The following is a 27,709-nucleotide window of genomic DNA, read 5'->3' on the forward strand; positions in this document are numbered from 1 at the left end:
AGAAAGTTTCTGACACGCAGAATCACCCCTTAAGCTGGTGTTGAATGTTTCAGAGCAGGCTGGTCTCTTTTTTCTGACGGTGATAAGACAGCCCTTGTGTCTGCTTGTCTGCCGGGGCTTTGGCGGTAGAGGAGAGGCAGCTACCTGTTCTGCTCTCCCCTCTCATCTTTTCACACTAATTAGAGAGAACTGAGTTTAAACCTTAGTGGGGACACACATCCTCAGCCTGCGCCCAGGTGGGTGTGGGTAGTCATATATATTCATCAAAGTGTTTTACGAAGACCCCGATTTTGTTTTAATCTTCCCAGAACCGTATTTGTAGGTCCACGGTGTATTAGATGAAGAGCCATGTTGCATTGTGGTTATACAATGTGCAAACTTCATGTGTGCATTTGAATAGTGTGCAGTGTGGTGGCATAGCACTGCAGGCGATTATAAGAAGGGGGCTTAAGCAGTGGGCTCTATAAACCTAATCACTGCAAGCATTTCAAAGGTAAGAACGCCAATTAAAAGTGATAGGGCTCAATATGGGCTTTGGGGCTGCCACAGCGAAGAGCAACACGTCCAACATGAAAATCAATCAGCCCCCCCGTCTCCTGGTCAGGAGAGGCAGTTTGCCAGCCAGTGATCCGAGAGGAGCCTCTGATAAATACACAGGCTCTACAAGGGGCTGAAGCAGGGGCGAGCAAGAGGGGGAAGATGTGCAAGGTCATGGAGAGAAGACACAGATTAGCATGTCCCAAATCATCATATGTGTGTGTGCCAGTTTTTGTTGGGGATCAGAGGCCCTGTGATCTCAAAGTAGGTAGAAAAGTAAGTGAGGGGGACTTTGATATATGTCTAATTGAGGGAGGATGAACTGCAGAGTCCATTTAATATTCCAAGAAGCTTTCCACCTACTTTATTTAGTTTGCCATTAGGAATCCATATCGTACAATCATTTGGTATAATGAGGGAACATATATTCCCAACACATTTCCTTCCCAACTCATCACATACGGACGCTTTATCAGGACCAGGCTGCAACCTCCAGGGAATGAGCAGTAAAGGCTTACAGGAAGTGCATATTTCAAAAATGCAGTTTGAATCGAATGGATACTTGAGGCCAGCTCTAGAAGAGAGTCAATCTCTAAAGACCCCCTGTTAACTTCCCATTTTACAGCAAAAAATATGCATGTTTACAACCAGGTACAAAAACTCAGTTTTGTTCTACAGCTGAATTCCATTTTCATTACGATACAGTGAATTATTCTCTATTTAACGCATCTGTTTTAGTTATTCTAGGGCTTAAAGTTATGCACCATCATTAGAGAAGTAGCCACTTTAAGGTACTGTACTGATGGATGCCATCTTCTTGAGCTTCACAACTGCTCTTCAGATACATATTCATGAGCCATTGGGATTATACGTCCAATCTATGATAAAGACCCCTTGATGTCTCACCAACTCGCAACAATTCCACTTAGGCAACTTGGTTTGGTTAAGAAAATATAGTTTATTGGGCTAAAATAAGTTTGTTTATTAGCTAGCTTGTGTTTGGGAGTTAAGTTTGTAAATTAAATAACAAACAGTTGTTTAAAAAATGTCTATGTTGAGTGCTGGTTTCACAGTGGGCAAAAAAGAGGTCTCCTGAAGTGTTCTGAATTTGTTTGACCACCCAACACAATCCTAGTATACTGAATGGGTTTCAATTTTAGTATGTTGAAAGCCTAGTGAGTCTCATATAGATGTAATGTTATGTTAATGTTAATGTTCAGACACTGGGGCTCAGGTATTCCACGGTATTCAAGCAGGTAGTACAACTTTTGGGGAAAATAATGAATGGTAAATGACAAGATTCATACAATGAATTATCATGTCTCTACAATGTCTATGGAGCAATAGCCAGCACATAAGCACTGCATGTTGCTTACACATTTTTGTGACAAAGCGGCAAAAATTCATTAACAGAACAAAAAGACAAAACACTTCACCAGCAGATAAACACTTTTAATTGCAAATGCTAATCAATGAATGTTAATGCAATTGAAATGCAAAATAACCTTTTATACAGTTAAGGACTGATTCAAAATCTTTCACACTGACATTTTGACCTCACTGTGTGTTGGATTTGTATGTGTGTGTCTGTTAACGGTCAGGGCAAGGAATCACAAGAACCTGTTGTGGATTACTTTACTGGAGTGAAAGGCGCAGGCTACACAGGAGCAGAATGTCAAAGTGAGCATTTGCACCATGCACAGTTTAAGTGGTGCAGGTCGCACTCTGTTGAGGCAAATTAAGCTGACGTCCAATACCTTGGGATGTGTGCGTGACTGTGTGCGTGTACCTACCAACATGTGTGAAGGCTAATACGCTCTGACAGGCTGATAACATATTTTGCATCATATCGTTTGGCATCATTTACTAATAAAGATTGATTGCCCTTTGTTCCCCGTCAATCAATGTTTGTAATATTGGCCTGCCGCCGTAGCGTGTTTATGTGTGTGTTTGGGTGCAAGAGAGAGGAAGGAAGGAGTCTTTTTTTAAGAGCTCATGGCTTTCCAATCCACAGATCAGAATGTGGCTGGACCCAACCTTCTCCCATGATGCTTTGGAGGCGGAAATTTTTGAAATATTCCAGGCGGTGGCTAGGAGACAGAGAGAATATTTAATATAGGATGCACAAAACTCTTATACACATTCATACACACATATACTGCACATGTCATTACCTCCACGGATGAGGTCGTGTTTTCCGCTAGGCCTGTCTGTCTGTCAGCAGGATTATGGAAAAAACTACTGGCCTGATTTTCATGAAATTTGGTGGAAGTGCGTTGCGTGGGAATAGGAAGAACATATTACATTTTGGAGCGGATCCAAACCATGGAGTAGATACACAAATCACTTTTCCCTTTCATACACATTGTGTAAGACATTTGTGCTGCATTCAGCTGCTGTCGGAATACTCGATAAATGAGTTCTCAACTAGAAAAAATTGTGTTGAAGCAACAATGTAAATTCTGCAAACGTTTTGGTATGACTAGACTTGTTGGGGAAGATGTTTTAAACTTTATGGCAATAAATAACAGCAAATATTTACAGTAGCATTGAAGTTCTTTCTGATTTAGTACTCATGAACAGACTGAAATTGGACGAAGGACTTCCAAAATTTGGAAAAGGGGCCTCAATCGGTATGAATGTGTCTTAGCAATCTTTCAGAACTGTTTTTGAATAGTTTCTGTACTGACCATTCACTGTTGAATTTCAAAATAATTGGGTACATCTATTAGAAATGTTGTGTCTTTACTATGTGCATGTCACATGAATGTCTTGCAGATCCCAGATAGTGGAAAATTGGACTTGGAGAGTGATAAAATGAATCTAAATGTTTTTTGCAACCTGTATTGTTATCTGTCTTGAAAGGTAAGTTGATGGTGTTGCAATACAAAAATGAATGAAATATATTTGTTTCATTTTAAGTGGCATTAAACAATCTTAAATCATATTTGCTTTGAAGTGTAAAATTACATGATGTCACCAGGGTAATCTCTGATGGGTCTTGACACTTACTATTTGGGTTTAAAGGTAGGAAGATGTAGTCATTTCCCATGAGGGAAAGTCTACCAAAAGACGCCCTGGAGTTGCCATTTAGAATCTAATGTTTTTGGAGCTTAACTTGTTACTGACATTAAAATAATTCAACCTCTGCTGCTTTGATTTAGATTTTCATGAATCTTCCCAAACTTCATGAAAGTCAAATACTAAATTGTTGGATTTAAAATAAACACTTTTTAGATGACCTACATGACCTCATAGGAGTCTGAATACTCACAAGTTGGGTTTTTGGCCTTCCACTATCTCCTCCTTCGGGATAGGGTAGAGAGCCTCATATGTGCGCTCCTCTCCTGAGCCATGGATAGCGTAGGAGTTCATCTTGTTGATATTGGGGGGAAAGTACGACCAGGGGAGGAGAGCCTCCCCCATCCACCTGTCCCCGTTGATTGTGGCATTAAACATCATGGGAAGTTGTTGCTTGAGAAAGAATATTGAGACAAATTGAATAAATACTTGACTCAAAGTACCGCTCCTCCCATCACTAACTCCCTCAATGTTTGCCTACCTGGAATGCTTGGCCAACCCCTGACAGTAACAATATTAGGTGCTGTCCACGTCTAAAGTAAAACAATAAAAATGTTTAGAGAATGTCTAAAAACAAAACATATGGTTGTTAGAAATTAGCTATATACTTACGGACAAAACTCAACCTCAAGGTAATTTTCTGTAGTGCTATCGAGGAAGAAGGACTCCACAACTGATAAGAGGAAGAAAACTAGTTAATCAAGAATAATTAAATAATTTCAGTCATTTATTTTGAGTCACAGTCTAATAATATTATGTACAAACATTCAAATAAGATACAAAGACTAGCTCACCTCGCAGCATGCTCATTATCTACCTAGATTATAATGACGTTGGTTTCAAATCTAATAAGTAGCATTAATGAGGTCAAATATGTGGGGCTCATTAACCGGAAATCGAACTTACTTAAGGTCAATTAGATAGGATTGTTATTACTCAACCTCATTACAAAGTTTAATTGCTGTGTCACCATAATAATGATAATGCAATCCCTAATAGGGCCTCATAAACAGAGCTTGTCTCTCATCTCTACAACATCATTGCAATATTTTCATGATTATATCTCAGCTTTTCTATTGGCCTAAAATTGCATCACACAGAGATTAAATCCCTAAATCACGACAGTGATAACAAGTTATAATAAGACAACTTGTTGGGTTTTTTTAACCGTGAAAGCAACACTTGTATAATATAATGCAGTCTGTTATAGCTGTTGCAAGTTGTTTAGGTTATGTGTGAATCAACACCACATACTGGAATAATAAACACTTACAGGAAAAGCTCAACATGTTGCTTCAACGATCTCTCATTTACACAGAGTTTCGCGTTTTCTGCAAAAATGTAAACATTTTATATCTTTATATCTATATGAAGCTGAGGCTAAAGTTTGGTTAGCTTAGCATAATGACTAGGTAGCTAAATCACAAGTTTCATCACAATTCAATATTATATTGATTATTGGACAATGATATCACATTTGCTGATATCATAAGAGTCTGCCACGATGTTATATCGATTTAATTCAATACAGCGGCCTGCGATTGATATGAGATGATGTTATATTTCCATGTAGAACTGTCAGTTTAATTGAATTCAGCCAACAAAGAACAAAAAAAAAAAAAGAGTTTTAAATTAGGTCTGCTTTTCACTGCTTTTCTGCATTAATCTGATGAATCTATACATCGATCCATATCTATGTGTTGCTATACCTCGAGTAAAAGGGTAAACCACAACCTGTAGCTATGACACTTGGTTTTTACACAAATCAAATAAACAATACTAGAAATGTAAAGAAATAAGATTTGGAGTTGTTTGCAGGTAGAATATGGAGATAAACTGAACCGAGCTTTCTGTTTGTGGTGTCTTGTTGTACGGACATATATGAAATGAGTAAACATGTTAGTGCCTTAAATGTTGACCTATTCATTTAATGAGTGATGCATTCAAAAAGACAACTACATGATCAATTACATTTCAATTAAACTAATAAACATATGGTAAATAGGTCAAACATTTAACTCTGTCTGTACCAATATGTAACTTTTGCAAATTGTTTTAAATGTATCACAGACTGTAAATAACTCCCAATGTAGTTTTTTCTACAGATATATTTGCTCAGGGTTAATGTACAGGAAACTGTGTATTGCAGTAGCAGACATAGATGATGTTGCACTGCCAGAGCTTTACTTTCCTACCTACCTTCATAATCCCAGAGTCCAGGGAAGGGTTGGCTGGGGGGGCTCGCAGGACCTTCTGGGTCATTGAAGAAAGGACCAAACATCTCTATCTTCAGCCCCCCTTGCCCAGCAGAGAAATTGATCCGGATAGGGTCATGATTCACAGGATTGCTATCCCAGGTGTGCTCGATCAAAAACTGCATTTTCCTAAAAGGATTGAAGAAGAACAATCTATCAGAATAAGAATCTGCTATTTGACACAGTGAAGGAATAGATCGCAAAACTTACACAGAATTACAGCATAGTACAAACTGGATAAGTGTCAGAAAATGTAATCCACGAGCTACCCCCATTTTGTCACAGCTGCAAAGACTCACTGGTAAAATGCTCTCAACTGTGTGCTTAATGCACACCCTGTTCTTCTCTTCCCACAGTTTCTTATCAAATTAGGTCAATGAAAAATGAAGTTCTGTTACTCAATAACTTATTAAGGTGGTCAAAATGTCTTTCCTGATATTGAAATCCATCAAAGTGAACCTAAGTGACGTCCAAGTTGTGGTTACTTTTCTTAAAACATCAACACATTATCCAAATGTGATTTACAAAGACAAGACATATATAGTAACATTTAACTCTTATTCTGTAAGCAAATCATGTGACAAAGAGCTATCCTGTTTAACCTGTTTATTGTTGTATCAGAACGAAGCATGCAAACACGTCAGGGTAAGACCACAATATGTTTCTTCCGGAAGAACTTCATACATATAGCACTAACACTGAAACTTAACGATATGAATGTCCCGAATCAACACATTCTTCAAAATATATCCGACTGACGCTTCCCGATGTAGAGCGGAACCTTTTCAGTTTCCTGTTTTGACGGACCAATTATGCGGGTGCACATCTTCACTGCCATTGGTTGATATTTGTTTGCTTCAAAACTGACGGCGCAACCGAAAGTAATGTAAAAACAGCCGTATATCTCCGTATATTAAATCAACACGTGTCAAATGACACATATATCCAACCCGTAAGTGTCACCGTTCTCTAGAATGGTTTATGTCACACGTTAGCCACTTTATTTACCGTTCCAGAGGGTTTAGCTAGCTAAGCTTAGCTGAGATTGAGGCACTAAGCGCTAGCAGCACTAGGCAACCACAGGTGACGCAAACTCATTTATATTTCAGCAGCTTTCTTTTAACGTCGTTAGAAGAGGGCGTGTGTTTTTGACACAATTAAGTTAACAATTTAAAGGTATCGTTAGTGTTTCTTGTTTTAAAATGTCTAACGTTATCGTTGTGTTGCTTCTATCTAGACTGCACCTTCAACATGGAAGCTGAAGTTATTTTTTTACGGGATCAAGGTAAGCAAACCAGGGAAGACATACAGTATGTTGTGTATCAGAATTGTCCAGTTTAAGCTTTAAAAAAAAAAAAAAAAAATCCTTTTGAAATAATTGTTTAGCCCAAGTGTTCAGATGGAGAATAATAACAGCCTGTACATTAAACATAAGCCATGGTGACTTCTCCATCATTGCTATATTGTCTACCATACCACACAACACACTGTAGAAAACATGTTTTGAGACAATTTAAATAATATTATAGATTTACATCCGTATTTATTTTATGCATCAATATTCTGATTGAATTATGATGAAATGGCCGTTAGCCCTTAATTAATACTCAAACTGACATCGTTTGGAGTGCAATGTTGAAGACTCTTAGTGTAGCTTTACACTCAAATTGAAGACAAAATGTTCCAAATACACAGCCAATATTTTGAATCATATTTCATGAACTGCGCAGCCATATCATGAGTCAATTACAATATAAAAAAATAGCTGTTATACATCAAGAAATCTGCATGAGTCATTGTAACGCACATGCCAAAAGGATCTATAACCATTTGGCCCAAAATACACACAAGCAAATACACATTTTAATTTACATTTTTAATTTAATGGAGCTGTCAAAGCAAAGAGGCTGCTGTGTTTCAGCGTCTGGGAGCAGTTGAGAGGTTCAGTGCCTTGCACAACACTTTGGCACGGCCGAGGAGGTGAACTGGCAACTCTCTAGCAAATAATCCACACAACAGGTTTTTGTTTTTTTTGGCTGTACTATGACTCAAATTTGTGACCATAGGGTTCCAAAGACATGTCGCCACAGCCGTAATGAATGAATTTATGGCTGTTTGATCTGGATGTGTTTTTCTTTTAGGGAAATCAGAGCAGCTTTTTTATACTAGGCTTAATACCAGACCCCATTTGTGATGATTTGCCTTTTCAAAACAGTCCAATTTGGTGGGGAACATGTGTATGACTGTTTTGTTGTATCAGTCCACAGATTAAACTCTGCTCTAAACCAGTATCAGAATGGTCATGGTACTCAATCTACATCATCGCAGGTAAAGAAACATCTGCAAATATACATCTATCAACCATTATTGAATTCTAACCTCCTACATCTTAATGTGTATCAGGTTGAGGATGCAAGGCGGGTCGAGGCTCCCAAACCTTGGATCTCAGATAGAAGGTCAGGCCTAAAAAAAAGGACAACAATCTTGTTTTGAAATAATTGTGAGAAGATATTTTGTTTGTACAAAAGTGGCATGATTCTTCTTCTGTGTTACAGTATAATGGCTCCTCTGATCGCTGAGTATGATCTGCACATGGAGGAAATGACAGAAAAGCTGCAAAGATATGAGGTAATGCAAAACGAGACACACATTCAATTTGGAAAGTGAAATTAAACATTCAATATGTGGACTTTATCTGGACTGAGAAATACAGATACATACTAAGGGATAAATATAAATGATTGGAATCGGTAAGTTAACTAGTAGAACACTGCCTGGGAATAATTAATAAAATGCCCAGCTCTCCGAGTTTGATCAACTCTAGGCTGTTTGCCATTTCTTACTGAGTTTATGTTCTAGAGTTGTCAATATGTCATGATGTTTGTTTTGTAAATTAAGATATGAGAGCGACCTGTCAGTCAGGACTGAGGGTCCTTTAGTGTGCTGGCCACCTTAAATAAAATATGCATAAGGATTTCTTAACTGTCATAACAAGCTGTGTTTGTTTACTCATTTAAATTAACAAGAACTAATGACAAATGTCAAAGTGGAGTTCAGAGGTTTGTCAATGCAGTAGTGCGTCATAAAGCATCCCTTAAAAATGTCCAGTAGGAGACAAATTAGCTTGTCTCAAAACAAAGTCATTTTTTGAGGAGGCTAAGAAGAAATTACCAAACTTCTCACTTGATTTATTACCTTAGTAAAAATGTTCCCAGTGAAGTTATGGTTTAGAGTTCTGAGTCTTAAATAAAGCATGATGTTCAGTTTGTAAATGATGGTACCATGCCCACCTGTCAATCAAGAAAGAGGTTGTGTAGCGTGTTTCCCTTCCTAAATAAAAAAAAAGATTGTCTTTAATAAACCATAACGATATGTTTTTCTACTTGCTAAAATCAACAGGGGTTGATGACAGACGCAAAAGTAAAGTTGGAGAGGGTTGTCAAGGAGAATGAAAGGTAAATAACAATTTTACGGGTGTTAACAAATGGAAGGTAAATATGTAAGAGAAAGACGGCTGCAATTATTTCTTGAATCAGTCAACATCATGCAAGCTCTTTTCTGACATTCAATATGTTTTTTTAAAGAATATCAGATGCTTCTATTATTTATTTATGTTTACTTTCATTAATTTACATTGAGTGGCTTTGATTGTATCTGTATGTCCCACCCAAAAAAAACTATTCAGGTAGTATTGTAGTGCAATGTTTACAACGTTTTTACTTGGCACAATATTTGTTTTTTAAATTTAAAAAATAAATGCTTATGTATTTGACCTTGTTATATTTATCTACATTTAAATCTTTTTTTTGTCTTTTAAATGCACGTTATTACTCTAACTTCATATATTTGTATACATATTTTGTTCTTTTAAAAACATATATATATTATTTTAAATAATTCTAAGACAGAGCAACTGTCACAAGAAACAGTTCTGAAAAGGCGTTCTGATTGATGTTAAAAGACGTCTTGAAAGCATTACAACCAAATAAAGTGTGCTTTGTGGACTGTAATTAAGGTTTTGGTATTCTTTTTTAGATTATGAACTTTCTAATTTCATATTTTTCAATATGACCTTTCACCCATTGCCAGGCTGCATGCAGAGCTGAGGGAGTCTGTTGAGAAGCAGCTTCATGTGCTGCCGGGGGCTTCAGGAGTGGAGGGCAGTACGCTGGAAGAGGAATCAGTCATCAGAAACCTCCAGGAACAGCTCCAGCTCTGTGAACAGGTCTGCATACTTCCTTATGTCTAAACATAAGAGGATTAAGTCCAGATTTGTTTGCTGTCTTACCAAAGGGAAAAAAATAGTTAATACGTTTTCTAATCTCTGTGCATTCAGTCGTGAGATGTTTAATAATGATACATAAACATCAATTATACAATATTAATACAATTAAACCAGTTAATCTCTCAATTTGTTTTTAAAGCTACAGAAAAAACAAAAATGCAAACAACCAATGAGACACAAAACCCCCAAAAATAAATAGGGAAAATCCTAAACAAGTGAGACAGGCAGAGAAACCATACGTCTGTTCATACCTCTATACAATTCAGGTGTCTTGCCAGAGGACACTTCATCAAGTCACCTGTAGGGGCAGGGATTTAACCTCTGACCTCTTGATAAGAATGCGCCCACTTACATCTTGAACTACCAGAAAAATAGTTTTCAAAGACACTTGACCTCAGGAGATCAACAGAACAAGACAGACAGGAAGTAAACATTAACAGAACCCCAGTGTGGGCTCTCTGTGTTTTATTCACTAATGACCGCCTCGCTACACATTATCCTATAGACAAATTACTGTCAAGCATTTATTTGAAATAAAAAACGCATGTGACAGTAGCAGCATAGATTGTGTAAAAGAATTGGATGTAGCCCCTAGATTGAAAAGTGAAGCCAATGGCGTAGTGTAAATGGCCAACCCGAGGCCATACAACAAGTCAGGTAGAAGACTACGAACAAATGACCCTACTTCTTTCTTGAGTCATTCCCTGGTAACATTTTCTAAAGAGGTTATGGCTCAGAGTTTGAAGTCGTTCCTACAGCATGGTGTTTATTCAGTAAATTATGCTCCTACTGTGACCTGTCAATCAGGAAAGATGCTTCCCTAGCTCCACCCTTTTTTTCCAAATATGGTCACTTCTGGCTCCAACAAAACAAGATGGCAATGGCCAAAACAACAGACTCAAGGGTTGAACACTGTACTTTACTATGCAATGGGTGACATCGCAGTAACTATGTTCACTTCTGAAATACATCTATGGGTAGCAGAAGAGACAGTGACATGACTCAATAGTACGTGTATTAACCTAACAATTGCTTTAATTATCTATCAGAAGCTTCTGGTCATTCCAGCCAAAGAAAATAACGACTTTTAAACCATTGTTTTTCTATATTGTGTATTTTTAAGGTGTAGCTACGAAAAACAATGGCCTCAGGCTTACTGACAAGAGCTATAACAACAACAACAACAGCTGTCCCCAATGGCTCTACACAGGACAGCTATTTAATTTAGTGGTGAATCACTCAATAGCTGACAGGACACAACACAAAAATAACTTTGGAGCAGTTCTCTTTTTACAGATTTTAGTTTTTGTAAACACTGCTAGTGTCTGCTCTTCCCTTTTCTGAATGGGCATGCTTGGAAAAGCAGTGTTTAGTTATTGTGCTCCAAATATCTGGAACAGTCAACCAGAAATCTGCTGCAAATTTCACTTTAATTTAAATCCGGACTTCAATTAGCCACTGCCTTTTATTTTATTTGTATATCTCACACCGCACTATAAGGTTTTAGTTTTACGATATTACGTTTTCTTATGTGTTTTTGTTGCACTTTGTCTCACTGCTTTTAATTATTTATTTTGTCTCTTGAATTGCCTTATGTTACTATATAAATAAATGTACTTTGCCTTTCAGGGATATAACCTGCGTTAAGAAAGCATTTTTAGTTTTTAACGTGCATATTTTTGCGTGTCTTTGATTAGGAGCGTGTGCAGGCCATGGAGCTGTGGCAGACGGCAGCCCAGGAGCTGGACCGCCTCCAGCAGACCTTCCAGAAGACTGTCACTGACGGACAGATCCACGGTGCTCAGAGACAACAGCTCAAGGTGCGGTTTGTTTTATTGTTTTTGTATAAAAAAGGAACTTACAAAATAATTTTTCACTATAAAATAACAGGTACAGAAGACAGGACTGAACAAATGAAAGAGGGACACCATCAAAATGTAATATTTAAAAGATAAATAAGTAAAGTAAATGCATCAAAGGGCTATGCTTTTTATGTAAATCCCCTTCTTCTATTATCCTAAATAATTGTGCTGTACTTTTTTTTTTTTTATCATTAAAGTAAGGGCCTTAATAAAGTCAAGAAAATCATTATGAAACACACACAACTTAAGATGCACTTACATACATTTTTCTTACTTATTTAAGTACAATTTACAAAAAATTAGAATATAATTAACTTAAAAATCATATTTAAGACTGACTAAGCCAAGTCCATAAATAAGTTCAAACAAGTTTTTGCAGTTCACAAAGCTAGAAGAAAAGGGTACATGAGGGTTTCCCTTAGGTGCAGATATTTACACGAGCATGCAGGAGCGCATCAGGCCTCCACCACCAGATGGAGCCATTCAGGTGGAAATAAGGTTAATTAGAGCAGTTTGGCCCCAGTTAATGCTCAATATAAGCACAAGGTAATTGCAAGCAGTAAGCTTTTATTAAGTGCCTCTTCTTCTTTTTTTCGCCCCTATTTCACAGGATCAGCTTGTTCAGTTCCAGCAGCACACACACAAACTTCAAGTGGCCAATCAGAACCTGGAATCGGTAAGTGACGGTTAATTAAAACCGTGTTGGAATCGTTACCTCCTAATTAGCCTTCGGATCGAAAATGCTGTGCACTCCTCCGAAATGAACCCCCTGCTTTAATAATGAATCGTGTAACTCAATGAGTCTAAATCACTCTGGTAGTTGGCCAGAACTGTCTCTACTGGGTAATGGACTGTCAGCCCAGTAGGCAATCCTCTAATTTCCAGCACATACTGTTTCCTTATGCAGTCCTCACTTCCTCTCAAATTCAGATCTTTTTTTTGCATGACCCTAAGGACATAGGTGCTGCCAAAGCATTGAACAAATAATGACAAATACAGCATGAATCTCAGTTCAAACATTTCAAAAAAATAGCTCTGTTCATAGACATTTTGAACTAAGCAGAAATTAACCTTTTTTTCTCTACCGGGAAAACGGTGTACATAAACTATAGCAAGCTAATTCAGATAAAACATTACTCCATATACAGTGGGGAGAACAAGTATTTGATACACTGCCAATTTTGCAGGTTCTCCCACTTACAAAGCATGTAGAAGTCTAAATTTTTTTCTTCAACTGTGAGAGACGGAACCTAAAACAAAAATCCTGAAAATCACATTGTATGATTTTTAATTAATTAATTTGCATTTTACTGCATGACATAAGTATTTGATACATCAGAAAAACAGAAGTTAATATTTGGTACAGAAACCTTTGTTTGCAATAATGAGATCAGATGTTTCCTGTAGTTCTTGACCAGGTTTGCACACACTGCAGCAGGGATTTTGGCCCACTCCTCCATACAGATCTTCTCCAGATCCTTCAGGTTTCAGGGCTGTCGCTGGGCAATACAGACTTTTAGCTCCCTCCAAAGATGTTCTATTGTGTTCAGGTCTGGAGACTGGCTAGGCCACTCCAGGACCTTGAGATGCTTCTTACGGAGCCACTGCTTAGTTGCCTTGGCTGTGTGTTTCGGGTCGTTGTCATGCTGGAAGACCCAGCCACGACCCATCTTCAATGCTCTTACTGAGGGAAGGAGGTTGTTGTCCAAGATCTCGCGATACATGGCTCCATCCATCCTCCCCTCAATACGCTGCCGTCGTCCTGTCGCCTTTGCAGAAAAGCATCCCCAAAGAATGATGTGTCCACCTCCATGCTTCACGGTTGGGATGGTGTTCTTGGGGTTGTACTCATCCTTGTTGTTCCTCCAAACACGGCGAGTGGAGTTTAGACCAAAAAGCTCTATTTTTATCTCATCAGACCACATGACCTTCTCCCATTCCTCCTCTGGATCATCCAGATGGTCATTGGCAAACTTCAGACGGGCCAGGACATGCGCTGGCTTGAGCAGGGGGACCTTGCGTGCGCTGCAGGATTTTAATCCATGACGGCGTAGTGTGTTACTAATGGTTTTCTTTGAGACTGTGGTCCCAGCTCTCTTCAGGTCATTGACCAGGTCCTGCCGTGTAGTTTTAGGCTGATCCCTCACCTTCCTCATGATCATTGATGCCCCACGAGGTGAGATCTTGCATGGAGCCCCAGACCGAGGGAGATTGACCGTCATCTTGACTTCTTCCATTTTCGAATAATTGCGCCAACAGTTGTTGCCTTCTCACCGAGCTGCTTGCCTATTGTCCTGTAGCCCATCCCAGCCTTGTGCAGGTCTACAATTTTATCCCTGATGTCCTTACGCAGCTCTCTGGTCTTGGCCATTGTGGAGAGGTTGGAGTCTATTTGATTGAGTGTGTGGACAGGTCTCTTTTATACAGGTAACAAGTTCAAACAGGTGCAGTTAATACAGGTAATGAGTGCAGAACAGGAGGGCTTCTTAAGCAAACACTAACAGGTTTGTGAGAGCCGGAATTCTTACTGGTTGGTAGGTGATCAAATACTTATGTCATGCAATAAACTAATTATTTAAAAATCATACAATGTGATTTTCTGGATTTTTGTTTTAGATTCTGTCTCTCACAGTTGAAGTGTACCTATGATAAAAATGACAGACCTCTACATGTTTTGTAAGTGGGAAAACCTGCAAGATTGGCAGTGTATCAAATACTTGTTCTCCCCACTGTATGTACCCTTTCTTAACTCCATTAAGTGTTAAAAACAATATATATTACAGAAACTAGGAAAGCGTTGGGAAATGGGAGGCCTGTTTGAGCTTGAGCAGCCTAGTCTGCTTCCCTAATTAGATTAGTTTTAATCATCCCAAATGATACAATAAAATAAAAAAATAAACATACAGCGTGAATAGCGCAGTAGAACGGATATCAATACAGTATCAAATGCAAACGCAATATAAAATACAAAGATAAAGTTAGAAAACACTATAATAAACAAATCTACTACAAGAACAGAATATACAAACCTAGGATTCTAAGTAGTTTCATTTCTTTTTATCAAAATGCATAAGAATGCAGCTTTGTCTTATTTTTTCTAGTTTGATTAGTTAAAAAAAAAAAAAAATAGATGTGGATGTCTACCATTAAACCACACCCATGTGACAATTGTCGGAAGTGATAACCAATAGGATTTAAACGTAGTGCAAACTGAAATGAAGATAATAATATAAATAATTAGCTATGGCAAAACAAGCATTTTGGCTCCTACAGGGGCCTTATTATTCTTTCAGGGGTTTCCCTTCCCTGCAGTGTGTTATATAGGTTTATGTGCATCTAAATGGTCTGCAAAGGCTAAAATCCAAAAGTTCCCAGACAGAGTTTCTCTCCCGCACACCCCCTCCCCCGCCTGAAACGCCTCCATTTTAGTCCTTTGTTTACTTCCGTTATATATTGACATCACTATGTAACACTCGCGCTCCTATTGGCTACCGCTCTGACACACCCGGGTCTATCATCTCTAAGTATAGTGAAGCTGGGCAGCCAACCAATCACACACACACATTGTACATGATAGGCTAAGGGGCAGGACATCTCTAACAGCTGATCAATCACAACAGAGCTGGCCAGCTAATCAGGTCAGAGCAGACTGGGCTCTGGTTTCAGACAGAGGGTGAAAAGAGGTGAGGCAGCACAGGCAGTATGAGAAAAATGAAAAGCTTTTTGAACATAAAAGCATGGAAGAATGACATAGTAGAGGCACAAAATACAAACATGAACCTGAAGACACACTCAGCATCCAACTACAAGGCTCTCTTTTGCAGTAGTTATCTGACAGGCTTAGTGTTGCGTGCGTTTCTATTTACACACAAACCGATACACTCACACAGTTTTCCTGGTGCTTACCTTGGACACAAAGCCATGTGTGAGGGGAGGGTAATACTATATCCCTCTTATGCATTTTTAATGAGGGTATGCCTTGGGCTTTCCCTGCTCTGACTTCTGAAACACGCAGCCTTTTTTTTTCTCTGTCTACTTTGTGAGCCATGAATGACCGACAGAGTCTCCTTAGGGTGTGTTCTAAAAGGACATAAACAATTCAGAGATACTGGAGAAAGTTAGTTTTGGGATATAGTTTAGTGGTGTGTGTGTGTGTGTGTTTGGAGTCATGCCACACAAATGGCAGTCTTGTCTCTCTTGCCACACGCAGACTAACCAGCAGTTCCTGAAGACTGTGACGGAGCAGAGCAAGGAGATGGAGGAGCAACACAGCCAGCTCAGGTAACCAAATACATGAGAGATTCAACGTGGCTGATGCATCATAGAGGTTATGAGACTCTAGGAAAAACAATGAGATGCAAGATGCACAATTAGTTAGCTTTGAAGCAGTCCTACCCATGGCTCAAACCATGTTGTGGCAGAAAACATTTGTGGGTGAAATAAAAAGGCTTTTGTCAAAAATAGAAATTTTCATCCCAGTTTATCAAAGTCCAAGTTAATGTCAAAGTCAAAACCCTAAATACATTTACTTCAATGGGAAGTGAAACAGAGAAAAGCAAGAGATCCATATTTTTTGAGAGGCTAACTAATAATAGCAGCTTTACTTTCTGTATATTTTCATTGTTGTTAAGCATCCAAATTAAAGGAATAGTTTGGCATTTTGATAAAATACGCTTGAAACTATTGTCAGCATCCCATTAGCTTAGCTTAGCATTAGGACTCTGTTAAAAACCTAGCTAAATAAATCTATGAACGCCTCCAAAGCTCCCAAGTTAACATGTTGCATATCATTTGTCGCATCCAATCAAACGTTGAATTAAGTGAATTTTTCTTAAAGATAAGCAATGTTTTAATAACCAAATAATGGGACTATAAATTCAACATGGCCGCCAGGTTTCGTTGTTGCTATAAATATTTTTGTCTCTGTCCCTGTAGGCAGGCCAAGGCTGAGCTGAGGACGGCCACAGCCAAAGTGGAGGAGATGACCAAATTGCTGCAGAGTTTCCAGGACCAGATGCAGAGACGGGTGAGAGGAGCAATGTCATTTTTAATCAATTTAAACAGCAGTTGCTATTTGTACTTTTTAGAACATTTATCTGATTTTTTGTTGTCTGTTTTTGCATTCGGTATCACTTTTGGGCTATTGTGGCCACCTTTTACCCATATCCTGAAAATGTTTTTAACCAAATAACTGTTCCCAGGATAATTGACAAATAAATGTATGTGTTTATATCTAGGAGGAAGATGTGGCAGAGGCTCAGGGTCGAGAGGACGCAGCAGACAGACGGCTCCAGCAGCTTCAGGCAGCCCTGAGCCAGCTGGAGGCCAGGTGAGTAAAACCTCCGCTGCTTTACTCTATCTGTGTTCCTATCCTATCTTTCCCACTATCTTAAATTCAAGTTGATGTCTTCAAATGTCTTCTTTGTCAGTTCATAACTTAAAGATATTCAAAGTGATGTGATAAATAAGAGAACTTCCATATTTCAGCCGTTTTTTTATAAATGAAATTACAAAAATTACTCAATGAAACCGTTTTAATGCTGCATTTTGAAACTAGTGACAACATTGTATAAATCTTTGTTGTCGCAGTGTTTTACCGATGGTTCACTGTGATCACACCACGTTCTGGTTATCGAATCAAAACATTTCTGAATCAGTCCAAATGACAGTATTGAAGAGCTATGCAGCAGTTCCTGTCTTTACCCCCTGCGTGTACTCATTTTGCTCTAACTTTTCGTCATTCTTCCAGACTAAAAGCTGCCACCCAGGAGGCTGAGGCGGTTCGCAGGGATCAAACTGTGTGGGAGAGAAAGGTGGGGGAACTTCAAATTCGCTGCACCATCCTGGAAGACGAGAAGTACGAAGCCCTGGCCAAAGTTCGAGAGAGTGTTCAGGTGGCCGAGGAGGCTGCACTGCAGAAGGAACAGGTGACACTTGCTTTCTGTAACCATCCCTTATTTGTTTATCTTTTCCTTTGGCTGAACCTCCCTCCAAATCTCTTGAGCTGCAAGATCCTCTGACAATCGAATCACTGCCGACTGAAAGTGTAGTTGCGTGTTTCTTCACCCTCTCCTGTCAGATCCTGTTAAGAGAGAAACAGAAGACAGAGGACCTGGAGAAGACACAGGAGGCTATCAAACAGTTAATCCAGGATGCTGCAGTACGGACAAGGAAAGAGGTGTGTATTTAGAGAATGATTGATTCATTGATTTAACTTACACATTTTCTGACAATTTATGTAATGGATAATATTAAGGTTGAATTTCTAACATTGTGCCAAAAGGTTTTACAACCAAGAAAACAGTGTAAAGCCCAATACACTCAACTTGAAGGGGCCTTATTATGTTTTTTGGGGTTCTCCCTTAAGTGTGTTTACATGTTTTTCTTCATGTAAATGGTCTACAAAAGCTAAAATCCCAAAGATCCCTCAAGAGGGAGTTTCTCCCCCACAAACTCCCCCCCTGACTGAAACGCCTCAACCGGATTCCTTTGTTTACTTCCATGACATACTGACATCTCTGTGTCATGTAACACTTGCATTTCTATTGGCTAATGCTCCAACACATTGGAAATAATAGGCTAAGGGATGGGACATTTCCAACACATTTCTAAACCAATCAGAGCAGACTGGGCTCTGGTTTCTGACAGAGGGTGAAAAAAGGTGCTGCAACACAGGCGGTATGAGAAAAAATAAAGACCTTCTTGAATATTAAAGCATATAAATGTGTCACAAAGTACTAATATGAAACTGAAAATGACCATAGTATGGCCTCCTTTTAAATATGAAAACAATACTGAAATCCAAAATCACAATTTATAATTCCCACAACTAAAAACAGGGACAACGAGAAAATAAAATCATTGCAAATCTCACTGTAGATATTTTGCCCGTATGTATCAAAAGGCTGTTCCACAATAGTGATGGGCTTTTTCTGTTTGAGATGAAGTAGTATTTACATTCCATTCAATCATTTCATCTGTAGTAAAGTGGAATGAGTCGTAAACCCAAAAGTATGTTAGCATTTTAGCACTTCCTTGCTCCCTCGTCTTGAAGTAGATGTATTTTTAATGGGTTTTTGGTTAATTCCTGAAATATGGTCTGGCTCACAATAATCTTTCTTTGTTTTACAATATAAAACATTTCAGTAAATACCCCACTGGTGAACATCTGAAGCTTTTACATGTCGTTAAAAAAAAAGTGTTGCTAACAAGCGGCTTAATGAGACTACTGATCATTAAGGAAAACATTAGCTGACTGTAGCTTAGCAGTGGTGACGTTACTTCATGCAAATGTCATGTAGTTAATGTATAGCATTACTTAAGTTAGTTACTGACCCGATTGCATTCATACTGCAACTATTATAAAAGTGGTGTTAACATGTGGACATTATCCTGCTGAACAAAACGTGTAAGAATCATAAATGTGTGTTTGCCAAAGATCTTATGAAATGCAATGGAAACATCCCTCGGGATATTTGGTACCAACTCTATACTTAAATGCTCAAAGAAACTAATCCCTGAAAAAACGTCAGAAACCACCAAATATTTGATTTTATAATTAGCCTAACACGGCGACTCGACCCCATGCTGATGTAAGAAGCCAAAAGCAAAGAGAAGCTCTTCCCCCTGCCTAGCCTCAGTCGGGGACATGGTGATTAATGCTCAATTAATGAGTCTTCACTATCAAGTCCTAAACTGTTTAATCCTGTTAATGAGGCCCTGGTAGCACTGCAAACTGGCTGTCGCCTTGTTCTCTGACTTGCCTTCAAAAAAATATGTTATTTTAGAGAGCAACTGATAATGTGCTTGACTTTTGAGAATTACACACCCATTCCGTTGCGTTTGCAATCTCATTTTAACTTGGAAGTTTTAGGAAAATGAAAGTTTAATGAAGAATTAATACTAAAGCTTCTGCCAATGTGAGTCAGATCTCAGACTTACCTGAGAATCAGCAAGTGGGGTTTTTGTCCACCAGTTGGAACGTAAATCACTGGATACACCTGATCCTAATTGCCTCAGATGGCATGGCTAGCATTGTATGAGTGTGTGTGAATGTTAGTCTCCCTGAGCAGGGGGCACCTTGTATGGGTGCCTCTGTATGAATGTGTGTTAATGGCAGTGGTGTGAAGTATTTCAGTACTGTACTCAAGTACAATTTTGAGGTACTTGTACTTAACTTGAGTATTTCCATGTTATACTACTGTGTAATTCTACTCCACTACAAGTCAGAGGTACATTTATTGAATACCTTTAGTTACTGTGCAGATCTGGATTAATGAAACCAAAAATAAGACTTAAGAAGATTAAAACGAGCTGCACCTTTACCAGCTTTGATAACACATTAATGCATCAATAATTAGAATCAAAACAAATATATATTATACTGAAATGGACCAACCTGCATAATGAGTACTTTTACTTTTGGTACTTTAAGGATATGTTGATGCTTATACTTTTACTTGTAACAGAGTATTCCCACACTCTGGTTAATGGGTGTATGAAGAAGCGTTGGGGTTCGCAAAGACTGGATAAGTGCAACATGAATGCATTAAAAATGTACCATTTAACACAGATACATGTATGTGTGAGGGTGGACATTTCCCGAAATACAGGTTCATCCAAACTGTTCAGCTAAAGCCTACATTGTAGATTCTCACCACTAGTACTGTTATGGAGCCGTGTTGATAATTGTGGTGTTGAAGCTCTTTTGCACATTTATATTATATATCATATAAGAACACGACACATTATGCATTTTCTGTTGTTATTTTATTATGCTGAGCATGATTTGGATCCCCCCGTGTTGAGATGTATTATTGCTTTGATTGAGGTTGCCAATATAGTGAATACTGATGAGTTATATGTAAACTGTACAAGTTTTGCATTCTAATTTAGAACAAGTGAACAGGCGTTCACTATGTGCCAAAGCAGTCCCTGCTCTCTTAGTACCTTGTGCACTGCTACACACCTAAGGATGCACAAAGGCCAAATGGACAGAAAGGTCATGTCATTGTTTCATCGGATTCCGCTAATGGTGGATGCTACGAGCCAAGAAATATCGAAAAATGGGTTTCATACAGGGGGAGTGTGTAGGAGAGAAACCCCCTTATGGCGTGAACTTTGGGATTTTAGCCTGTAAAGACTATTTACATGCACAAAAATCTATATTACTACACCACAGTAAAGGAAAATTAAGGCCTGTTTTTCCTCCTATATCCTCATACATTCTCTCTACTTCAATTTGACATACTCTTTCTGAAGTATTTACACTATATTTCACACATGATTCTCCCTTCCTTTATCAGTCTGTTTGTTCTTCCTTTGGTAATAAAGGCACATGCTTGCTTGTAACTCTGGGGGTAAAAAATCCTCTTGACAAACCCTAATAGCCTCAGTCTTGTTGACTTGTATGTTTCTGGAGATTTTAATAATTAGCCAAATATGCACAATCAAAGCAAAATGTCCTCCCTGACATATGTTTCGACAACATTTCCCAACTCAAGTGCCGTATTGTTTGTCTAATAAAACGTCACTGTCTATCTAAAGGAATAAAATCATAGCACTTTCCAGATCCCAATAGTAATTTCCCATTTGGGAACTGTGTGCTTTTATCTCTAACAGGTGGATAATGTGCGCAAGCACTGCAATGTCCAAATCCACCGTATGGCCGAGGAGCTGTCTGCGCTGCAGCTTGTAAGGGCCTATTAAGGACAAATCTCTTTCAACATTACACTAAATCCTTTTTTCAGTCTTCACCAGATGTTTGGTCTTTCTGACTCTCCTTCTCTCTTCTCACCTCTCTGCAGGAGTGTGCAGATAAAGAGTCTCAGATTGAAAGGTCCCTGCGAGAGAGGAAAGCTGTAGAGGAGGAGCTGGAGAAGGTATCTGTTAACGTCTCGGTGGAACAGCAGGAAAGAAGCTGCTAGAGCTAGCTAGAGTGCGGATAACATGGTTTTAAAAATGTCTTCAGGCGAGGCTAACGCTTGTTCTAATGCTGCCTGCTGTGTTTCTGTTTCAGGTGTATAAAGAGGGGCGTGCAGAACCAGAGTTCAGGAAGATTGACGCTCTTCACCAGAGGTGTCTAGATGCAGAGAGGATGAAGGAAGACATGAGTCGCACTCTGCAGAGCACCAAAAACAGACTGAAAAAGATGGAGATGGAGTAAGTTTAACTCACTACTGATATTGCTTTTCACGTCCTGGGGTATTGCTGCAGATTTGAGAGTTTTGTGAAAATAAAAAAACACTTTGTCATATTATCTTTAATAACAAACATTTTGGCAGCACCTGGAACATTTGTGGCATCCTTCTAAGTCCATTCTTTAATATTATTCACGTTAGTATCACTCGGATTGTCTATGTTTTAATTGTATTAACTTTTTTAACCTTTACCCAGGACATATGTTGGACATATGGGGGATCCATCCTCAGAGTTGTCCTTGTTTTTCCTGTATTTCCCCTGTTTTGCTTATTTTCAGGTTGAAGGTTATATTTGTATTTTGTGCCTCTAAAAAAAAAAAAAAAAAACAGCTCTTTATTTTTCTCATACTGCCTGTGCTGCAGCACCTCTTTTCACCCTCTGTCTGAAACCAGAGCCCAGACTGCTTTCATTGGTCAGCTGGTCCAATCAAAACAGAGCCGAGATGTAAACTAAGACATGTTTCCTCTTAGTTTACAATGTGTTGGAGTGCTAGCCAATAGAACTGTAAGTGGTACATCGTGATGTCATTAAGACAGAGAATGTCGTACTCTGTAGATCCCCCTGAGGAAAGTTAGGAAAATGTATAATTTGTGATATTAAGTTTTATGAATAAAATGTGATTGCTTGATTGACCCGGGATCTCTCGCCCTGTGTGCAGCTACAGTGAGGAGCTCTCGCGGTGTCAGGAGGAGGTGAGGCGCCTGCAGAGCTCTCTGGTTGCGGCCCGGGACGACTGTGTTGGTGTCAGCGAGGAGCGGCTACAACTGCAGCGAGAGAACTTGCAGCTCCGCAAAGAGATGGAAGAGCTGCGCAAGGCTAGCATGCTGGTCCAAAGGAAGGCCAAACAAGAGGTCAACTTTTTGTGAAGGAGATAATTAGTTTGTTAGGATTATTTCTCAGACCCAGCAAGACATTTTTTCGTTGAAAACGAATATTGTGTCTCCCCAGCTGGCACAGATGGAGCAGGAATACAGCCTGAAGGAGCAGGGATTGGATGCACGTGTGCAGGAGCTAGAAGAGAGCAGCCGGAGCTCCTGCGCTGATCTGACGCGCCTCCTCACGGCACAGCAGAAAAGCACCCAGCGCTGGAAAGAGGAGGCCAAGAACCTTGTTCAGGCCTTCGAGACTAAAATCACTGGCTTCAAGTAAGGACTTGTTAAGATTTATATACAGCAAAAAATGGTTTCATTGCCTTTTTTTGTAGATGTATGGAGGGTTACAACTGAGCTGCTTATCCATGTTTAGTGTCGAGTCTAGGGACATAAGGCGGATCCTTCTGGATGGTACATAATGTAGCGGGGGATCAGAAATGTATTTTTGTCCCTCTAAATTACTACAGTAAAACAACAAGACCTTGCGGAACACCATAGAAACATTCATGCTGTCCTTAATTATCAAAAACTGTGATCTAATGGCAAGCAATTATGTTCAGAAGACTGCTCAAAAACCACCTTTACTGGCAATATTCATTGGAAAGCTATACTTTCTCTGAATGCCCTCAATATATAGCGCAGTTTCTATAAACGGACACTTCACCTCTAAACTACAACATGAATGGCTTCCATGGGGAGTAACATCATCACATAGAGTGCAGAAAGTCGTCAACACGTCATTTTAGAAAAATTGGCCAGATGTAAGAAAAGAGGTCAAGGGACCCCTTTGAATATGGCCATGCTGCCTTTTCCACTAACCAAAAGCAAGCATCATTTTAGATTTTGCTTCCCTGTAGCTTTTCCTGTAGCCTGCTGCTAACGTTGAAAGACACTAACGATAAGCTGAGAACATCGGCTTCCAAAGCAAGGGAAGAGGTTAGAATAGAAAGGGAACATAGAGGGGGAAAGAAAACCTTCTCCAACATTATCAGTCAGTGTGACTTTGCAGGGTGTAGATAATATGATCCATTGTGCTCAGAATAATGCGTCTGGTCGAAGAAACCCACCAAAATGAAGCATGTAAAGATAAGCAGTCCACTGGAAACTGGTGGGTAACTGACAGACTGCAAAATGATTCTGATGCCTTATATGATACAGTTTGATATTACAAAGAATATGTAATAAAATAATCTTTCAGGTGCAATACAATACATTGTTCTGATCCTGCCCAAGGACTGCTCTTCATCAGTTTGATCACAAACACTTGATCAAAGAACGAGCAACAGCTAAAGTGGAGCAATAATGATTTTGATCAGAGTTGAAACAAAAATTGACCCACCACTTACAGTTGTTTCACCCTCAGCAACAACTGTAGAGATGTATTGAACATTTTGATAAACTTGAAAATAAAGGTTTATTCTTTTTTTTTTCCTCTCTATTTCAGAGGCGAGCTGAATCGGCAGAAGCAGCGTTCACATGAGCTGGAGATGCAGCTGGAAAAAGACCATAATACTGTTGCTGAGGTAACACACACACAACCCTGCAGCTTAATTTCCAGAGTTTGGTGTAAAGAGAAATGAAGAATGACAAGTTATTATACATTTCTTTTTTTTCTATGTGGAAATTTAAGATGTGTGTCATTCACCATAGGCTACATCTTAAGGCCTTTTACTAGAAACTATTTTTATTATCGGAAGTGTCAGAAAGGTAATGGATATTAGAAAGGTGCTACTGACTTCAGTAGATGGTTGAACAGTCGAACATTACATTTTAAATGAGAGAATTTTGAAATAAGGGAGGTGTGGATAATGGGAAATTGCACTGAAATACTGTGAGTCTTGTTTTTGGTCATCAATCAATCAGTGAATGAATGAATCAATAAAATCTTATTTATAAAATCACAAATTAGACATTTGTCTCAGGTGGATTAAAGGTGTTTACAGCATGCGGCACCCCTTGGAGCAGACAAGGTAAAACTACCAAAGGAAATCCCAAAAAATGGAAGAAACTTCAGGGAGAGCAACAGAACACAGCTACATCTCAAAGGATAGATACATGTGCAATAGAGGCTGTCTGTACAGATTAAAACTGATTATAAAATGATAATATAGGGCAAATTGATTGTATAGAAAAAAAGATGGATCTAGGAGGATGTCAAAATCTACCAAATGCCACAAAAATAATAATTGAGGGTCGTCGTATACTGTAACTCAATTGGTAGAACTGTTGGCCCAGGTTCAAGCAGCGGACCCAGATTCTAGACCGGCTCGGGAAAATTTGCCCCATGTCATCCCTTCTGTCCCCTGATTTCAACTCTATCGCTACAACAAATGCACTGGTTTACCAAAAATGATTAAAATAAATAAATAAATGGGAACAAAGGCATGACGACGGCAACAGGCACAGCCACAACTCATGATCCAGACGTACCCCTTTAATACTGCCAAAAACTCAGAGGATGATGCCCAGGTTGCTGTGTTAGTAACATGCATTTATGAAACACGAGTGCTACAGATAAAGAGAGAGAAGTAGGAGAAGAGAAGTGACAGTCTAGGCTTGGACTGTCACCTAGACTCTGAGCCTTTAGCAGCATAACAAGGGGCTGGTTCAAGTTAAACCTGAGCCAGCCCTAAATATAAGCTTAATCAAAAAAGAGTCTACTCTAAAATCTTGCAACGTTGTTTGCCTATAAAACACAAACCCGGTTATTGAAAGTCACACCATATGTTTGCACAATATTTATGGAGCGCTTTGAAAACAAACGTTTTAATGTAACTATTTTTATGTTTGACACCTTGTTACTAATCTGTGTGTGTGTGTGTGTGTGTGTGTGTGTGCAGTATGAGAGGCAGCTAACAGAGTATCAAGATAAGGCGAGTCGTCTCCAGAGAAGACTGACTCTAGCTGAACAAAAGGCCACCACTGCTACACAACAGGTATGGGAATTCTTGTAACTAATTACATTTACTCAAGTCCTGTACTTACGTGAAATGAAGGTACTTTTACCGAACTACATGAAAAGGTTGTACTTTTATACTCCGCTACATTTATTTTTCAGTTTCGGTAAATACTATAGAATAATGTATATCAACTAATACATTTGGAATTTTGATAATATATTAAGGTACCCCACAGTACATTATGTAATTCCCCCCTCATCAAGAGATAAACAAATCATTACATCAATAATTATAAAACTATATTTTTATTTATGTATCATTCTGAAATGGGCCATGGAGTACTTTAAGTATATTTGATGATGATACGTTTACTTGAGTACAATTTAGAATGCAGTACTTTTACTTCTAAGTATTTTTTTTAAGCTGTATTATTTCTAATTTTACTTAAGTAAAATACCTCAAAACATCCTCTACCTCTCGTTTTGACTCTAACATGGACATATCTCTATTTTTTCAGTCTCTTTGTTATCTATTGAATACTGTTTTACAATGATTATGTTTTTTTTTTGACAGCTGAGTATGTTTGCATCACAGCGAAGAAAAACAGCCATGGTGGATCCAGAGACTCTATAACAGCACCTGTTCCTCTGCTCAAGGAAAATAATCATGTGTGATTTTATGGCGTGTTTGCTCTTTTTGTAAATATGATATCAAAATGTTTTCAAAAGTCATAAGACAGCAATTTGGTTGTCAGTGCTCTTGTGATTAAATGGTAACTTTTTCTAATGTTTTGCACCAATCTACCACATTTTGTAATTTGTATTTATATGGATATAATGATGTCTGGTGTGTAGCACGTAAATAAACTCTGTTACAACAAATAAACATATTCAAAAATACCCCCTGGTCATTTCGCGCCTATTGGAATATGGTTTAGATGTTAATGCTGTAATTCATGTGCTCCTTTACATTTGTCAAATGGCCAAGAAGCGGAGAAAAACGTGGTTTTGTTATGCTGCGTTGCATTCTGGGAGTTTGTTCTGTTGCTAGGGATACGGTAAACCTCAGCACTTGGTTAGCAACCCTGTTGGAGTTTAGCGTTGAAAGTGTTATAAAGTATTTAACGGTAGGTTGCGTTCAGCCATATCAACATTTTGTCGAAGGTGAATATTTTGCACGGTAAGCATTTTCTAATAACCTCGAAGATAAAGACAGAACATAAAAAAAACATTACAGTATGTTCTAATTTACCGTACGCCACCGTCTGAAGAAACATGGCAGTAGCTAATGTACCATTAGCTAACGTTTGAACAACATTTTATGTTGCTAATTTACCTTTAGCTACACTTTGAACAACATTCGAAGTCATTTCATTTTAATAAAGTACGCTGTTATCTCATTATTCAAGCATTGTTTTAGTCGTAGCTAATTAAGAAACAACTGTTTATATTATAAGGGCTGTTTTCGTTTGGAAATGTGAAAAATGCAATGTGCCTCCTGTTTCCTGATGTCCTTCACTGTTCCACAGCAGGTGAGGGTTCCACACCATGGCCTCGGGCTCTGCTTCTCCCGGGTCCTTTCTGCCGAGCCGCCCCGGTACAAGTCGGGAAAATGGGTCCAGAGGTAGGCTGCTGTTAGCCCTTTTAGATATAGCTAAATGTGTTAATCGCAGTAGTGTAAAGTACTGAGTAGATCTACTCAAGTACGGTACCTAAAT

General features: G+C 38.7%; 2 protein-coding genes across 5 annotated transcripts; one reads left to right on the forward strand and one right to left on the reverse strand.

The window, feature by feature from the left end:
- Positions 1-1,972: 1,972 nt before the first annotated feature.
- On the reverse strand, positions 1,973-6,722 carry c5h4orf33 (chromosome 5 C4orf33 homolog). 3 transcript variants are annotated; one of them, XM_063884490.1, is made up of 6 exons: positions 6,584-6,722; positions 5,818-6,002; positions 4,231-4,291; positions 4,100-4,151; positions 3,812-4,011; positions 1,973-2,627 (listed from the first exon to the last, which is right to left on the reverse strand). In XM_063884490.1, exons 2-6 carry the CDS (start codon positions 5,996-5,998, stop codon positions 2,531-2,533), a joined length of 591 nt encoding a protein of 196 aa, XP_063740560.1. In that variant the 5' UTR covers positions 5,999-6,002; positions 6,584-6,722; the 3' UTR covers positions 1,973-2,530. The 3 variants fall into 3 exon arrangements, with proteins under 3 accessions (XP_063740560.1, XP_063740559.1, XP_063740558.1); XM_063884489.1 differs by having other exon boundaries at positions 6,476-6,678; XM_063884488.1 differs by lacking the exon at positions 6,584-6,722 and adding an exon at positions 6,084-6,410.
- Positions 6,678-26,891, forward strand: sclt1 (sodium channel and clathrin linker 1). Of its 2 annotated transcripts, none has more exons than XM_063884487.1 (22): positions 6,678-6,825; positions 7,111-7,158; positions 8,134-8,201; positions 8,277-8,329; positions 8,429-8,501; positions 9,273-9,328; positions 9,963-10,098; positions 11,856-11,978; positions 12,631-12,696; positions 16,231-16,301; positions 16,956-17,046; positions 17,258-17,349; positions 17,770-17,947; positions 18,100-18,198; positions 21,642-21,713; positions 21,827-21,901; positions 22,039-22,181; positions 22,879-23,071; positions 23,169-23,365; positions 24,537-24,615; positions 25,933-26,028; positions 26,566-26,891. In XM_063884487.1, the coding sequence occupies exons 2-22, from the start codon at positions 7,125-7,127 to the stop codon at positions 26,623-26,625; spliced, it is 2,055 nt and encodes a 684-aa protein (XP_063740557.1). In that variant the 5' UTR covers positions 6,678-6,825; positions 7,111-7,124; the 3' UTR covers positions 26,626-26,891. The 2 variants fall into 2 exon arrangements, with proteins under 2 accessions (XP_063740557.1, XP_063740556.1); XM_063884486.1 differs by having other exon boundaries at positions 6,682-6,956.
- The last annotated feature ends 818 nt before the right edge of the window (positions 26,892-27,709 follow it).

Source organism: Eleginops maclovinus, chromosome 5 (genome assembly GCF_036324505.1).
Source record: "Eleginops maclovinus isolate JMC-PN-2008 ecotype Puerto Natales chromosome 5, JC_Emac_rtc_rv5, whole genome shotgun sequence".
Classification (NCBI taxonomy): domain Eukaryota; kingdom Metazoa; phylum Chordata; class Actinopteri; order Perciformes; family Eleginopidae; genus Eleginops; species Eleginops maclovinus.